General features: G+C 49.9%; 3 protein-coding genes across 3 annotated transcripts; 2 read left to right on the top strand and 1 right to left on the bottom strand.

Annotated features, from left to right (window-relative positions):
- Positions 1-1,243: 1,243 nt before the first annotated feature.
- On the top strand, positions 1,244-2,000 carry HO133_002930 (uncharacterized protein; the record flags this gene model as incomplete). The annotated part of the gene is made up of 2 exons (XM_037293854.1): positions 1,244-1,431; positions 1,541-2,000. 2 exons carry the CDS (start codon positions 1,244-1,246, stop codon positions 1,998-2,000), a joined length of 648 nt encoding a protein of 215 aa, XP_037149932.1.
- An 806-nt stretch (positions 2,001-2,806) lies between these two features.
- HO133_002929 (uncharacterized protein) lies at positions 2,807-4,508 on the bottom strand (the record flags this gene model as incomplete). The annotated part of the gene is made up of 4 exons (XM_037293853.1): positions 2,807-3,058; positions 3,134-3,194; positions 3,245-3,861; positions 4,299-4,508. 4 exons carry the CDS (start codon positions 4,506-4,508, stop codon positions 2,807-2,809), a joined length of 1,140 nt encoding a protein of 379 aa, XP_037149931.1.
- A 6,850-nt stretch (positions 4,509-11,358) lies between these two features.
- On the top strand, positions 11,359-14,959 carry HO133_002928 (uncharacterized protein; the record flags this gene model as incomplete). Its single annotated transcript, XM_037293852.1, has 4 exons — positions 11,359-11,397; positions 12,354-12,525; positions 12,639-14,254; positions 14,306-14,959. The coding sequence occupies 4 exons, from the start codon at positions 11,359-11,361 to the stop codon at positions 14,957-14,959; spliced, it is 2,481 nt and encodes an 826-aa protein (XP_037149930.1).
- Positions 14,960-15,471: the final 512 nt, after the last annotated feature.

Raw genomic sequence — 15,471 nt, 5'->3', positions numbered from 1 at the left:
AAATCTCATGGATAGCATCATTATTCTTTATTTTAATGAGTACCAGTGCTCTATATAATAGCGACGTAGTGTATATATACGAAGTATATATATAATAGCGATATTAATAGAATATATAATAGTAATAATTAATAATATTAAAGTATTAATTATAGTATAAAGGAATAGAGAAAGAGTATAAAGACTTCTAATATATAAGTCTTATTTATATAGTATAATAAATAGAAATCTTCTTACTATTCTCTATCTTAATTATCTTTTATTAATATATCTAATATTTAAAGTATTAATTATAATAATAAAACTCGAATTTAAATACTTACTAAGTCTTATTAACTATAAATAAAACGTTATACTACTCGAAAAGATATATTAGAAATTTATAAGAAAGTCGAAAGATAATAGCTATATTATTAAAATTATAAATTTATTTAAAAGAGAATTTAAAAGTAAATAGAGCGAATATCGAGATATATTATAATTTATAAAGATAATATATCTTAAAGATAATAACGAGTATAGAAAAGATCGTAGAGGAGATAATATATAATTATACGACTTCGTCGAGCGAGCTAATAAGTATATACGTAATTATATAAAGCATTATCGTTAAATAAATGTAACTATACAGAAAGTGCCAAGAATGCCAAGAGTGCCAAGTATTTTAGCGCTGTCCAGGACTTTTGGTGCCGACCTCCGTAACAGTATGACTCTTCTCCGCACTCGGATATGCTCGTTATACAACGTGCATTAATTCATGGGTAACACGGAGCCAGCACAGCCATTGATATCTCCAGGCTCGCCAACAGATCTCATCCCGCTCCTTCTTGTCAATCACTTCAAGCAACTCAACTCAATTAATTATTGCGAAGAAGAGCCAGAGGTCTCCAATAATGCGGCCCTCACGTCCGCCGGAGGGATCTCCCGCTTTAGCGTTGATGATTGCGTTATCACGCTCTGCCAAGACCTCCTTATCGATAAAGTAGTGTGAGTAACGTTAGCCAGGAACATGCCGGCAAAGCCGCTTCCAACTTTCCACGCGAGCGGGGCCTAGATGCATCAACATCTTTCCCAGATTCCCAGCCTCGCCATTATTATTTCTCCGAGCTGCACCAACATTATTCTTGCGCCCCAGACATCTGCTCTCTCTCTCTCTCTCTCTCTCTCTCTCTCTCTCTACGCATCTCAATCCATTCCCATCCAATTCCTCCTGCTGCCCAAATTTGCCAATTGACCATTCACAATGGCACGAGCCTACCAAGAAGCCCACATCATGGACACTCTGACCGCTAGCGTCAAAGATCTCCAGACCAAAACCGCGGAGCTCGCCAAAGCAAAGGGATACCATGAGGAAAGGATCAAGAACCTGACAACCGCCAACGCGGAGCTTCAAAAGAAATACGACGCGCTCGAGGTCAGGATGAAAGCGAAGTATGCGCCCTCCCTCCATCCCTTCGCGCCTCGCGCCATCATCTCGCAACCCTCCCTCCCTCCCTTCCACACAGCCTAACAAGTCCCCACACCGACTGACCCATCCCAGCGAGCACAACACCACCGCCCGCATCCTCAACACGCACCTCTCCCTCTCCTCCCTCCCCAACAAAAACAACATCCCCCTCACCCCGCTCCACGACCTATCCACCAACCGCCCCCTCCGCAACTTCCCCAAACACGAAAAGGACATCAAGACCATGGGCTCCACCGACGTGATCCAAGCCCTGCAAGCGCTCGACGTGCCCTCCTTGGGCCTGACGCCGGGCGAGAAGAAGGCGAAGTTGCGAGGGGAAGTCGGGCTGGCGAAGGAGGATGCGGGGGGTGGTTCGAAGGAGGTGGATAACAATGATGAGAAGAGGAAGACGCCGAGTCCGGCGGATAAGGCGAGGACGAATACGGAGAATGCGAAGAAGGCGGCTGAGGTGCGGAGGAAGGTGTTGGAGGCGAAGCAGAAGAAGGCGGAGGCGGAGGCGGAGAAGGGAGGAGGGGAGGGGGGGAAGAAGTGAGGTGAGATGAATTGTTCGAAGGGAAGGGGGGGGAGGGGAGGGGAGGGGAGACGGTGCTGTTTGGTATTTTGGAGTGGTAATGTGGTGGGTTGGGTAAGGACACCCACGTCAACGATTGTATGAATGTTTGGAGTAGAGAAGAGAGAGTGATATATACCCGGGATGTGTGAGTAGGATTGGGAAAAGTTGGATAGAATATACGATTTCGGACTCGTCTTATCTAATACAGTGTACTTATCATCTCCAAACCGGACACCAGCCATGGAAATACCATTCCACCCTTGTCCTATCTATCCCTGCTCGTGAACGGAACTACGAGCAGTCACGAACATACCCATCAAGCACAGCACATTCAAGCAAGCAAGTCCTCTTCATTCCATGTACGATCTATCGATCTATCCATCCATGCAAGCATGGAAGATACCAGAGACGGAAAAAAGCCAATGGTGATCTATCCAGTCGGATGGAAAGGGGAAAAATAGGCTGCGATCGAGCTCCCATCCCTCCGCGTAATAGGGATCCGGATCCAGTCTGCACCATCTCACCGCGATGACGGAACGATCCACTACATAGCGCTGTCATGGGGAAACATCCGTCCGTCCGTCCGTCCATCTCATCCGCCGTCCATACCTAGCCTGCCCGTAGAAAAAAGAAAAGAGGGAGAAAAAAACGAGAAACGTGAACGTTCACTTCATCCTTCCGGACCCTTCCACCCGAATCACATCCATCCATCCTTTCCCATAACCCCGCACCCGCGGTATGAGAAACTTCCCTCAGAGTGGGGACGACTCCGGAGTGCGAACCTCCTACGCGTCGTCGCCCTCTCCCGTATCCTCCTCTTTGATAGCGTCGTTCTCCTCGGCTCCAGTGGCAGCGGTGCCGTTGACCGGATTGATGGTGGCTTTGCCGGCGGCCTCGAGCTCCTTGAAGGTTTTCTGGAGGAAGGCACTGGGGTATTTGTCGGCGCCGCGACGTTCCATGTTGGCGGCGACGTTGGCCCAGAAGCCGGTGTTGTAGGCGTCTTCGATTTCCTTCTTGGCGAGGAGGAGGTGCTGGTCCTGTTGGTTGAACGGGTGGTTAGCTGGGTTGAGGTGGGGAATGGGCAGGAAGGGGTAAACTGGAGGTGAACGTACGTCGCCTTCCTTCATGCGCATCATGTTCACCTTGATGCGATTGTAGCGGTTCGGGAGCGTGCTGGCAACATTGTTAGTCAAGTTTAGTACCATGTTGTTGGCAGAGCATACCTGGAAGCCGTGTCCTGTCCGGTCGCCTCCTTCCATGCGGCACGGATCTCGGCCCATCCCTCGCCCTTCTCCTTCATCGTGACCATCATCCTATCAGCATGGTCGGCATTGTCCCAGGAGCTCGGGATGCCGCGAGGAGCTGCAAGTTCTTTCTTGGGCGCCTGACGCTTGCGAGGCATGTTGTGGACAGTAGTTGCATTAGATTCGCCATTGCCCTTGATGGGGGACAGAGATTTGTCAGTGGTCTCGGCAGATTCGTTGTCGATCTTGACATCATTATCGGCCTTGGTGGCTTTGCCTTTAGCAGTCACGCGCTTTCCTTTCTTAGGAGTGACCGGCTCAGGGCCCTCAGTCTCTTCAATCGTCTCTCCATCCACAGTCTCGACATTAGGATCAGCCGCACTCTTCTTCTTTGGTGAAGCACGCTTCTTGGAAGAGGGAGTGATAGGATCAGAGGCTTCTCCGTTGATGTTGGTTTCGGCATTGGTAGCAGCAGTCGCTTTCTTGGTAGGAGAGCGCTTCTTGGTTGGCTGAGCGGAGTCGTCGTTGGCCGAAGCGGCAGCACCACGCTTCTTGGGTGTCTTAGGAGCAGGTTTGGTGTTGTCCATGTTGGTGCCCTTGTTCGCCTTGGCTGATTAGCCAGAGGTCTTTGGGAGTAAAATGGCGTGGGCATAGAAATGAAGATGAAAGGCTTGAGCAAGTGAGGAATAAGAAGGCTTAAGTGTCTAAACAAGATATTTTCGAATTTGGCAGATCTTGAGTAGTAAAGGGAAATATGATGTGAGAGCAGCCAGGGAGCCCTCGAATCTCGCAGCCCTTGGAGAAAGCAAGTGACGAGCTGGAGCTTCCTCGACTTGTAGACCTTACGTGGCTTGCGATAGGTTGAATGGTGTGCAGGTGTAGAGAAAATCATTGCGGCAACACGTGAGAAGAGAGGGATAAGAGGAATGAGTGAGAGCAAAGAAGTCGGAGCGAAGTCGTCTGTAGTACAAAGTCTTGATGCCTTGAGGTAAAGAAGGGAAGTGTGAGGTGGGGCATGAAGGTGTTGACTCACTTCATCAGCCTGGAGCTCATCACCATTGCTGCTGACCTTGACCAGGGTACCGGCAGTAGCGTTGAGGGGGGTGAATTCAGCGCCATGAGAGTACTCGTGAGTTCCAAGGCCCGGTCCGCCGTTGGCCTCAGCCATGGTAGCTTTAGTTCCGTTGTTGTAGGAAATCTCACCGAGGAGCTCGCGATCGACTTCGCTCAGTGGGCTCGACATGTTGCTAATGGAGTGCTAATGTTGCTGTAATGTATGTAGATGATGATAGTACGGTAGAGAGGGGAGTGTAAATGATGGAAGATGGAAGGTGGAAAGTGGAAAGTGGAAGATGAGAGTTGGAGGAATGAAAAGGAAGGAAGCGAGGCCAAAAGATTCACGGTGATCTTGGTCTCCAGGGGAGGTGATCACAACAATGTGAATTATTGGGCCGCGACCTTTATCAATGAGTCCGCCTCGACTTCATCAATGAGTGGTGGTGATCCTATTGTAGCATCCGAAGCAGAGACTCTTGAAACAACAGTTGCAATAGCGTTCATGCTTCAATGGTGACTGTTGACCCAAAGTATGCCAAGTATTGAGCAACTGAGCCACTGGTTTGAACAAAGATTTGCAGAGGGATGTTACTGCAGCTTTATTCCTCCAGAACATCTCTACTCTCACATGCTGCATGTGAGGTGTGCAAATGATATGGCGTCGTGCCGGCTTTTGAAAGCCAGAGTCATGTTGCGCAAGTAAGCTGCTGCTGCTGTGCAACCTCGTAGAGCAGCTCTCTCATACTGCAAGAGAAGCCCAAGGCGTGTTGAGGTCGGGTAGATTGAACGCACTTCCACCAATCCCCGGCTACTCCTCTGCCTTTCAAGAGATGGGCTTCTCAGCATCAGAATAACACCATGGAGATATCATTACGAAACAGCCAAAGCATCTGAGTGAGTGTGGCATCGATTGGAGCAGATAGGGCACCGAATTCCTCAAGCTCAGAATTGGGAGACGATATTATTCTCCGCTCTATGTATTGTTGCTACATTGCTCTCCATTGCAAAGGCTCTTCTCATGGCTCGAGTCTCTTCCTTTCCATAGCGCCGATATCCCAGGATTTCTGCGGTCTACTCAAATCCGTACCTGAACAGGTGGCCAGCTCCAATTCACACATGGCTATGATCAATTGCATACGCTGAGGCTGCTGCGGGTACCATGGCATGTGTTGAGAAGGGAGGTGGTCAAAGGAGCCAGAAAAGGCTGGCGCCGGAAGCCGGGGGCCGAGGCACCAATCAGGATTGAGGGGAAGCGGAGAACATCTTCTTTCCATCTTCGTTCTCTCTTGAGACAGGAGACACTCAAGCTGCTGGTCCTGAGCATGTAGCCCACTCGCGCAAAATATTCAAGCAATCAGGGAGGCAACACGACCCAAATCCTGCCTCCATCCGCTCAGTCACGACTCTCGTGAGTTCAGTCGGCTCGGATCGACGAACCCCTTCCTCTAGCACCAGAACGACAGCATCAAGAGGGTATAAAGAGGATCATGCTAGGGCTGGGCCCACCGAGAAGATACAGTGTTGGGGCTGCGCAGTCTGTAAGATAATGGAAGCATTCGAGAGGAGCGAGGAGATGGAATGCAGCTGCTGGCATCGTCCAAGGTATACCGGCCTACACGCAGAGAGATGCAAGGCCGATCGGCCAACCAGCGTCGACGCATCAGACGTCCTCTTCTTGTCTGCCAGGATCTAAATATATATATATGAGCCAACTGGACCGAAGGAATGAGATGTGTCCCTCCAGTTTGCGCGAGGGACGTTTCGGTCCGAGATAGCCTGGCACGGTACCCGTGGTCGTTTTCTCTGCAGAGCTTATGTTCGACTAAAACAAACGCCCGAAAGATTCTGCTATACAGGATGGGCGCACCATGTGACCGGCGTTTGGACATCATATTAATGAAGGCTCCCCATGATCCTTTCCAGCATCGTCGTATTCACCAAGCATGGAGGGTTGTACTGAGTATCTTGAAAGAGTCCTTGAGGAGGAAGGCCAACGCTTCTGTGCTGGCTGAGCATGATCTCGACGTAAACGTTCCATGTGATGGTTATGGAGAGCTCTGAAGGAACCCATTACGGCAAGACCCAAGGGTGTATCGGTAGCCATACCCTGTCCCAGCGCGGACGTTCCTCCCAACGGTCATGGCGAGCTTCGGCTTTCCGGAAGGGATCCATGGATGGTTCGCGAGTATCATCCGGATAAACGATGCTGGTCATCTCGGCTTCTTATAGCTTTCCAAGAGACCAAAGCCCCAGCTTCAGCTGTGCTCCGTTCTTGCCCAGCGTTCAGAAAGCGATCGGCCGCATCCGGACATAGCATGGATGATCAAGGTCCCGCCCAATACGCAGCCCGGAGGCGTAAAGGTAATTTTCGTCGACCTGATGATCTATCCTGTAAGCAAGAAGGTCGAATCGTCCGACGCGTACCCAGAAGAGCAGTCCGGAGCTCTCCGTTCATTCTTGTGTAGTGCTAAAATATGCGCACTGCTGACCGTATTTTGCTTACTTAGCCTCCTGTGCTCATGTCTGCTGCAGGAGTAAAGTGAAACGTTGAAAAGGCCTTGCGGAGTCCTGGATCAAATCCACCCTATGACAAATATTACAAAAAGGTCAGGCGAAATCTCAGGCTTTCGAATCGTGCGAGTTCCCGTCCCCGACCAAGGTAGGGCCAGGCTCACGCCTAGTCCTCGTCAGGTCCTCTACCTGACGAGGCTTTTGTGATGGCCGCATCATAGCTGGCTTTTGCTGCTGCCTTTGTCTTTCGTATATATTTTTGATGTGTAACCTTGGCGATGATCGAACACGAGCTTTGATGATGGTGAAATGTAGGTAGCTGTCCCATGCTGGCTCCTCATTTGTTCATGGCTTTTGACGAAGCCGAGCCGTTTCCCTTTTCACTATGGAAATCGTTCCAATAACATATCTGGACACGTCAACCTCCAAGCTCTCAGAGACAAAGCTGGCATGTGGAGCGGGCAGAGTTGTGAAAAGCCTTCACAGGCTACGGTAACTGTGTTTAACTAATTTTCACACACGATATGTATATAATCTCATCCCCAGCCGTGACTTTTCTGTCTAGCTTTTCTACTCGTCTATTCAAGTTATAGCGGAAGCTTCCTCTTTTGTGATGTCCGTATCGTTTAGTGCTGTTTGTTAGTCAGCCAGCATTGTTGAGTTCTGTGTTAGGAGTCAGTGTTGACGTGACGTGCAGCGGCCGCATTAGGTGTGGAGACGGAAAATTTAGGGATAGGAGAGCTCTATCTATCTATCTATCTATCTTACTTACTACGAAAGCACATTTATAGCTTGATGGATCTGCTTATAGTGCTACTGTAACTCTGGATCTCAGTCATTGACTTGGCTATCTAAGGAATCTCTTGCAATCCAAACCTAACTCGCTCAAGGCCCGGCAAGTGTTGATATAAATCTGTTACATTGCCCTCTCTCTACAAGAGAAACCTCTACCACACTACATCACAACACAGAGCATACACATCACGGACCTAGCGCATTCGAAAGTCCTCTGTTGCATAGCGTATCGGGTCTCAGAAATCGTGTCATGCATGTCGGCTCCAGCATCGGAGGATACGGAGCCTTTTGTGGGTGGTGGGTCGCATCGGGGTGTCACATTGCGTGCATACGACCGAAGCAAAAACCATGCATATACGGCACGGCCCATACAGGCGACAAACCCGTACAAGCGATGATATGAACTAAGTGCTGTCTGATGCGCAAAATGCCAGCAAGAATTTACAGTAAACCGTCCGTTAGGTCTGGTTCCCCCCCCACATTCGATCCCCCGCACGCCTTTGAAGACCCTACTGCGACGATGCTGAGCCCCCTTCTCATAGCCGGTATACACCTTTTGAGATCCCTGCATTGGAACATTGTTTCATGGTCCTCCGCAGACCGCAACTGGTTACAGAGGCTGACAGGATGGGCTCCGTGGTATGCTGCTGCTGGCTGGGTCTTTCCCTTCGGATCTTTTTTGCGGCTTCGGTCTTGGACTGAGGAGTCGGAGATCGGTAGCCCTGGGGTCAGCTAGTGAGTACGACGGGTGAGCTAGGCTGAATCCGCGCGTATGTTCTAGTGCCTGAGCCACGCGCGTGTACGTAACGGACTTTTGCTGCCTGCGAGGCTGAGTGGAAGCTAGAGGGTGGGAAGTAATGCTGATTCAGTCGCCCTTTCTTTCGTTGCAGGCTGTGTGGTCGATGCTACCATGATGAGTAGGCGGTCCAGCGCGGTGGCAGGGAAGTGCGGAGGGTCGTGGTGGAGTTTCAGCAGTCGCAGACGATGACTCATGAGTTGCTGGCGGGAACTCAAAATCTTGGGATTACGCCAGGCTGCAGCCATGGTCATCGCTGTTCTTGGGTGGTGGTATCGTCAGATTCCATTCCTTGGAATACGAGCTGGCTACGTGTGCTTGCTTGGTCATCGCAGCACCTCAGTTTGGTAGAGGACTTTTATTATTCGAGCAGTAGCACCATGAACTCTGGCTCCGTACTTCTTCAGTAAAAGCAGGCAAGCTTCAAAGGCGGAGTCTCGGATTTGGGGTCTAATGCAACGTCTAGGACGATCAGGGACGTGCATTTAGCTTAGTGTCTCCTGACCACGGATCGCGCAGCTTCGGCACTAATGGTCGTGCAGACTTGAGCCCATCTTAAAGGTTATTCTGGTGCTGGCAACCTCATTCATCGATTGCGAAGGGAGGTTCTTGCTCTTAGCGTGCAAGTCCAAGGTTGATGCGCCCCAAAACACATAGGTTGCTCGAGGAGAGAGCAAGGCGCAGCACCATTAGAACTAGGCTGCTGGCGAAGGCGGTCTTCACTAGCGTGCTCGTTCACTCTGCGACGTCTCCGTTTATCGAATGAATGGAGACTACCGAAATAGTGTGGAGCTCCCTAAAATAGTCCTAGATCAGTCGTCAACTTGAGCAAAACGCGAGAATACTCATCGGGATCAAGAAAGATATCTCGATGGACTATCATGCTTCTATTCCTGCATGTCATCGGCAAGGCTGAAACGAATTGCTGTATCAAACATGTGGAAGGACTTGTTGACCTTGCTTGGTTAAAATCTATTCTAGCGTAGCTGGGATTTGGCTAGAGATCCGCCTCCAGGCTCGAAATAACTCACGAAACCCAATCCTACGTGGTCTGTGCCATGATAGGAGTTATATTTGATCTGATGCTACTAGTATAGGTTCCGTCGGTACATACCCACCGCCAAGCCAAGTCTGAAAGTCAATCACAAGGCAACGGCCTCCATAGACCATAACTGGAGTGTACCAAGTATAACCACAACTTGAATGTTCCGTTGCGTCCAGCCATCAGCGCCGCAAGCCAATGGCCAATCGTTTGCTAGATCATGAGCTGAGCAATCTGATGACAACCATAGTTGTGGCTCAAGGCCATAAACAAAAGCACGACCAGCGCAGAAAACAAAATCGGAGCCCAAGGAGAATTGACCAATGGCCGCTATGTCTACCGGTACCGCGGAGATGAATCCCGGGACCAACTCCTGCAAAGCGTCAAGCGGTAAGGAAGTTCCCCGTTGCTGGGAAAGCGAGCTCTCATTCTGCGTTTTCAGCATTGTGACCGCAGGATGGCAGTCTGCGATTTTTCAAGAGTAGCAGAGTGGTATCTGTGCAGATGTTTCGATGTTCGACGTTAGGATCATATTTTTAACATGTAACCATGGGGGCGAATGTATGGGTGGAGGGGCGGAGCCAGCTTTCTATTCATAGCAAGAGTCTGCAAGATATGATATGCCTTAGAGGGTTTACCTCGATCGATGGAAGACGGTCCGGGGTGACAAGGATGAAGGTGGGGGCCACCGAGACCTGAAACACAGAGCAAGGAAGCCTCATTGGTATGCTTGCTTTGACGAGGCTGAGCCGTTTTTTCCCCACTTTGAAGTCAGACTTGCGAGGGGCAACTGCCTTTTTTGCAAAAGTGAATTGCAGGGAATCGTTCAGCAAGAATTGACAGCCCGTGCTGTAAGACGGAGCAGCCAATGCTCGACAAGAGAAGTGAGGGATTGCATACGATTCTTATGAAAATTCACCTCCTTTTGCGGCCTAAGAGCCGTGATTATGGTAGCCCTTCAACAGAGATGGATGATCATGATCATCTTCATCATACGGCAGATGCTACAGACCGTTTTCTGTTTGTTCGTAAAATGTGACATGCCAGTTGTCAGTGTCCCGCCCAGAAATTTAAGGTTGCCAGACGATCCTGCCGCTAAAATTTCCACCCATCGTGCGCATTTATTTTTAACTCCTAGGGGTTGCGCGCTAGTGTTTCTTCCTGCTCGGCATTGCTTCCCTCTAACTCCTCACCAGCTATCGGCCATCAACTAAGCCAACTTGACCAATCCATTCAACCAATCCTTTCCCTCCTCTCTGCAACTGATTAGAGTAAACTCGTGCGGTGCGGTCATGCCTTCCAAACTATCTCTGAAACGAAAAGTAGCTCAAGAAAGGGATGTGCTGCTGTCTCGCCGTTCCAGTTGTTTCAGGCTGCTGGATGGACCACACTAAATTCATGGCCCTGCATTGAGCCTGTAGACCCAGATCTGTGGCCTGTAGGTCATGTTTATGGGGCGCGCATGTAGAGGTACAATTAGCCCAGCCCACAACAGTTAGCTCTTTGAAGCAGACTATCCAGCACTGGCCGTCTGTGCTCTTATCTTCTTGATATCATCATCGTACTTGTGACAGCTCCGCCACCGCGGCTTGCCCTGCCAATAGGCATTTCCTTCCTGCCGTTTGACATGCTGCCTGTAACGTCCAAGGCACCCCAATTGATGTGGAAGCAATGGGCTACCGACCTGCAAGCTCAGAGCCATACAGATACACTAGAACACAACTGATTCTTGATCGATCTCTTCGCTCCCCCGCAATTCGTTTATCCAATGGAGCTAATCTCCGCTGACGGTATGAATTGGGGGTGATATATCCGCACGTTCCAAAATTTGCCCTCCACCCCTCTTGAAGTATCATGCCGTCCCAGAGAAAAAAAAATCCTCCGAATCTCTAAATGAACTCCATAGTCTCTAACAATCCATTGGACGGAACAGTATGTTGAGCTTCGTGAATTGAATACAGTCCGTTTCGGCTTTTTTCAATGGAAAGACGACCAACGCTCTCAAGGGCATCACTCTCAATCAAAAAGGTACCATACCCTTGCCTACATATCCTCTGCTTCCACCCATGCAGGCACGGAACTTCTGCTGAGTTTTCCACCGAGACAGATTTCTCAAATAATTCAAATATTGGCCCGTGCAAATCCAGAAATTTGGCCCAAATCATCCATCACAATATCGTCCTTTATCCTCCAAGGTAAGCACTTCAACGCATGATGCAGCCAGGCGAAATCCTTCCAAATTTATCATGATTCTCATAGTCGACTTAGATCTACTAGCCTTGGGTTCCTTGTTCTCGTGTGAATCTGCTTCACATCGCCCGAGACTTTCGTCCCATTCGGTACTGGACTTCCCCATGCGAACACTATTCACGCTGGAATGAACCAACAAGATCTCAAATCAGATCTCTACATCTTAACAGCTTTATTAATGACCCGCTGCGAACACCCAGCATCTATCTCCGATCTCCAAAGTAACAGGAACTGCTGCGCCCAATCTCCCACTCCCTTACATACAAGCGCCTCCTTTCCCAAATCTCCTAGCACATTTCTCTCACCACGACTTCCTCCACATTTAACAACCCCAGCACCGTCAAGCTGGATTCCTTCACTTTCTCGGGGCTGGAAGTAAGTACACAGGTTCCAGTTTCGCTCCTCTATTCTTAGGACAGAAGGCCGAGTCAGACCGAGGAATGTTCTAAGCGAACCCTCCGAGTGCACCTTTGTCCGCGTCAACCTCAAACTTCATCTTCTGCATGCTAACCCTTTACCTTTTGTATACCTTTGAATGCTGCGATTCGCTGTTTGGGAAGGTAGCAGTCAGGAGCGAATAAGCAGTGACTAGACCTAAAGTGTTCGGTGGATCAACATGCTAATGATTTCAATTACAGCCGCAGACTCGCCACTTCCCTATCATCGTCGGCGATCACTACGAATTGGCAGAGACTGTGGACTTTCTGTATACTGGCGAGGATCAGGCGGGTCTATTGGCCAAGGCTGAATACGTCACGGCCTTGCTGCCTATGTCAGGGTACGAGAAGCCTCAGGATGCCAATGCGAATGGTGCGCTGCCCCACCTCGATAGCACCGCCCCCTCAAGATTCGGGTCTCTTTCATACCTATCTCTCGACTTAAAAACGTGAGCACGAAATCTAGGCTGACATCAGTGTTTGCAGAATACGACGCGAGAAGGCCATCACAGGCATACTCTAGCCTTGCCGTACGCCATGCGCGCCGACCCTCGCAAGACCCAATGTACCTGCAGAATGCTTTACCTGGTGCTGCGGACCCCCAGTTGCAGCAGCCCTCAACGGCGTATGACCGGCAGACTGATCACATGAACTACGGAGGTAGCCCTATTTATCAACCGCGTGCCACGTTTGAGGCAACACCATCGGCCTACCAAGACTTTGAGACCCCCAGAATTTTGCGGGTGTCCCACAATCCGCCACGAGGTACCAAAGGAGCTCTTCTCTACATATATCTTGACTCAACCAGCGACCTGCTACCGGCTACACCTTCGACTGTGACTCTGATGTTTGGGTCGCGTTCAGTTCCTGCCAGCCTGACTCGGCTGGAAGCTTCCGAGCAGGATGTCTGCTACAGATACATGGTCTCTGCCATCGCGCCAGCTTTCTCGGAGACAGGATCTTCAATTCTGAGGATCCCACTATGTCTACAAGTCCAAGAACAGTCCAAACTCGATGCGAGGCAGGTTGATGCTGGTTCGTGGCTATATGAAGATGGAAAGCAGTTGGAATATCGTTCGTCTCCCCAAGAAGTCTCCCGTAAGAGAAAGGTTACCGACGAGCCATCAGATACCCCTCGGTCGACCAAACGTATAACGCCGTTGGAGCAACAGACTTCACAATCTCAAGAGTACGAATCATATCCCTATCCATCAGCAAGCTTAGCATACCCACAAAGCCTACAACATAACCTCAACACCATGCAAAGAAAATACACTGCTTATGGGAGATCGCAACTCCAGCAGAGTCTCCAATCCGAGTCAAATACAGTGGGATCGCAAGGTCTGATTGGTGGTGCTTCGACTTCACAATCTCTAATGAGACCTCCCACGGGCCAGACCCCGTCATGGATTTCCTCTTATGGGGCAGAATATCAGTCTGGCAGAAACCCACTACCAAACGCGGCACCATCTTTCCAAGTCTCTCCCCTATCCTCTCCAAGTCCATCGAATCCACAGCTCGTACGCTCATCGACTTTGGCGCCGCAACCCAGTCCAAGTACTGCGTCTGCAGGCTCTTCCTCAGACCGTAAATTCAATCCATACACTTTGTACCCAAATCGAGCCGTGCTTGAGGTTCGCGGGAACCTGAGTGCGATGCAAGAGAGCTGGACACCAGAAGAACGTGCTGCGAAGCGGAGGATCGTCCGGTTCTGGGGCGAGCAGAACGGCACTAACCTTAACGCCTACTTCAACCCGGTCAAAGCAGATGGGCAACCTTTGGCACATGAGCCGTATGAAACTTGCATCAGCTGTATCTATTGGGAAGAACGTGACGAGTATTACATTACCAGTGTCGACACCATATTCATACTAGAGTCGCTAGTTGCTACGAAATTTAGCATCGAGGAGAAGAATCGCATTCGTCGCAATCTCGAAGGCTTCAAGCCATGCACTGTATCGAAAGGCAAGCCCGAGAGCGAAAGCTTCTTTAAGCTCATCATGGCGCTCCTCAACCCAAAGCCTCGAGTTATTTCGAAGGATGTGAAGGTGTTCCACTGGCCCATACTTGAGCAGGCTCTGAAAAAGATCATCAGCAAATATGTATGTTCCATTTTCCTGGTCGACAACCCTTAGAATACTGACCTGTATCAGTCTGCAGACCCATCTTCCATCGTCGGTCCCCGTGGAAGACAGTCAAGAAACAACTTCAGCGGACCCCAGTCAGAAGCAGGTGCTGGCCGATACAGCGACCTCTCTTCTCGTTCCATGTCCGGCTCCGCGGTCTCAGGCGCATATGCACCAACACTTAAATCGAGTCCACTCTCGCCACCTCCTGCATCACATGGTCTATCCAGGTACTCACAAGCATCTCCTTTGCAACGACTTTCAGCCCCCAGCCTCTCGCACTCCTACACCGTCCCAACACTAGGCTCGCCCTACATGCCTAACGACACCTCCAATTCACCCTACGCCGTTCAAGTCTCTATCCCCAACCTTTCATCCGCCTATACTGCCTCCACCGTCGGCAGCCGCAGATCTAGCGGTGCACCCACCGACGACACTCTCGCATTATTGAATCAGCACTCCTGGCTCCCCCACACGCGCACTTCCTTCGCTAGTCCATACGCACCACAAGAATCGAGTGAGGCTAAATCGACTTTGGGCCTGCCGGGTTGCGCATCGGAAGATCTTTCTGCCTATATAAACACCAATGCCGCGTCCTGGGGTAGCATTGGTGATGCGCAATACAGGCGTCAATCCGGCGTGGATGATGAGACCGAGGTGACGCACTTCAAGGAAGAATGACTCGAATGTAGGACGAGGCAGCAATAGATCAGATGATAGAGACGTCGCGTTCGGTGATGCTATCATTATCATTCCGATGGTGTGGTGGAGGTCCCTTGCATCAGCTGGTGCGGTCATCTGAGTTTTCGATTGCGCGCTAACCGCATTTGGCCCACACCTGTTTTTTTTTGAAATTCTGCCAGGGAGGACATGCTCCTTTTCACTCGCACTCCCGATGCCATTCTCTACTATCGACTTTCTTAATTCCAACTTCTGATCGAGCGCTTGCAGCGAACATAGATACATACCCTACCTAACTCTTGTATTTGCATAAGCGATTGGTGTTTGAGGAGCCCAGAGGATGGCCATTCATTCCTCATGGCTAGGGGCATTGCTTGCCACGCTTCACTTCCATTTTTGTCCGGCCTTTACAGCATCATATACCATAGCATTTACACGGCGCAATTGAATCTCATCCATCACATGATCTACCTCGTTTCATAGGCTCTCTCCTTCATCGCGAAATCAAATGT

Source organism: Letharia lupina (assembly GCF_014066315.1).
Source record: "Letharia lupina isolate WasteWater1 chromosome Unknown contig_16, whole genome shotgun sequence".
Taxonomy (NCBI): domain Eukaryota; kingdom Fungi; phylum Ascomycota; class Lecanoromycetes; order Lecanorales; family Parmeliaceae; genus Letharia; species Letharia lupina.
Note: the sequence above shows the minus strand (reverse complement) of the source record. Positions and strands in the feature narration are given on the sequence as shown.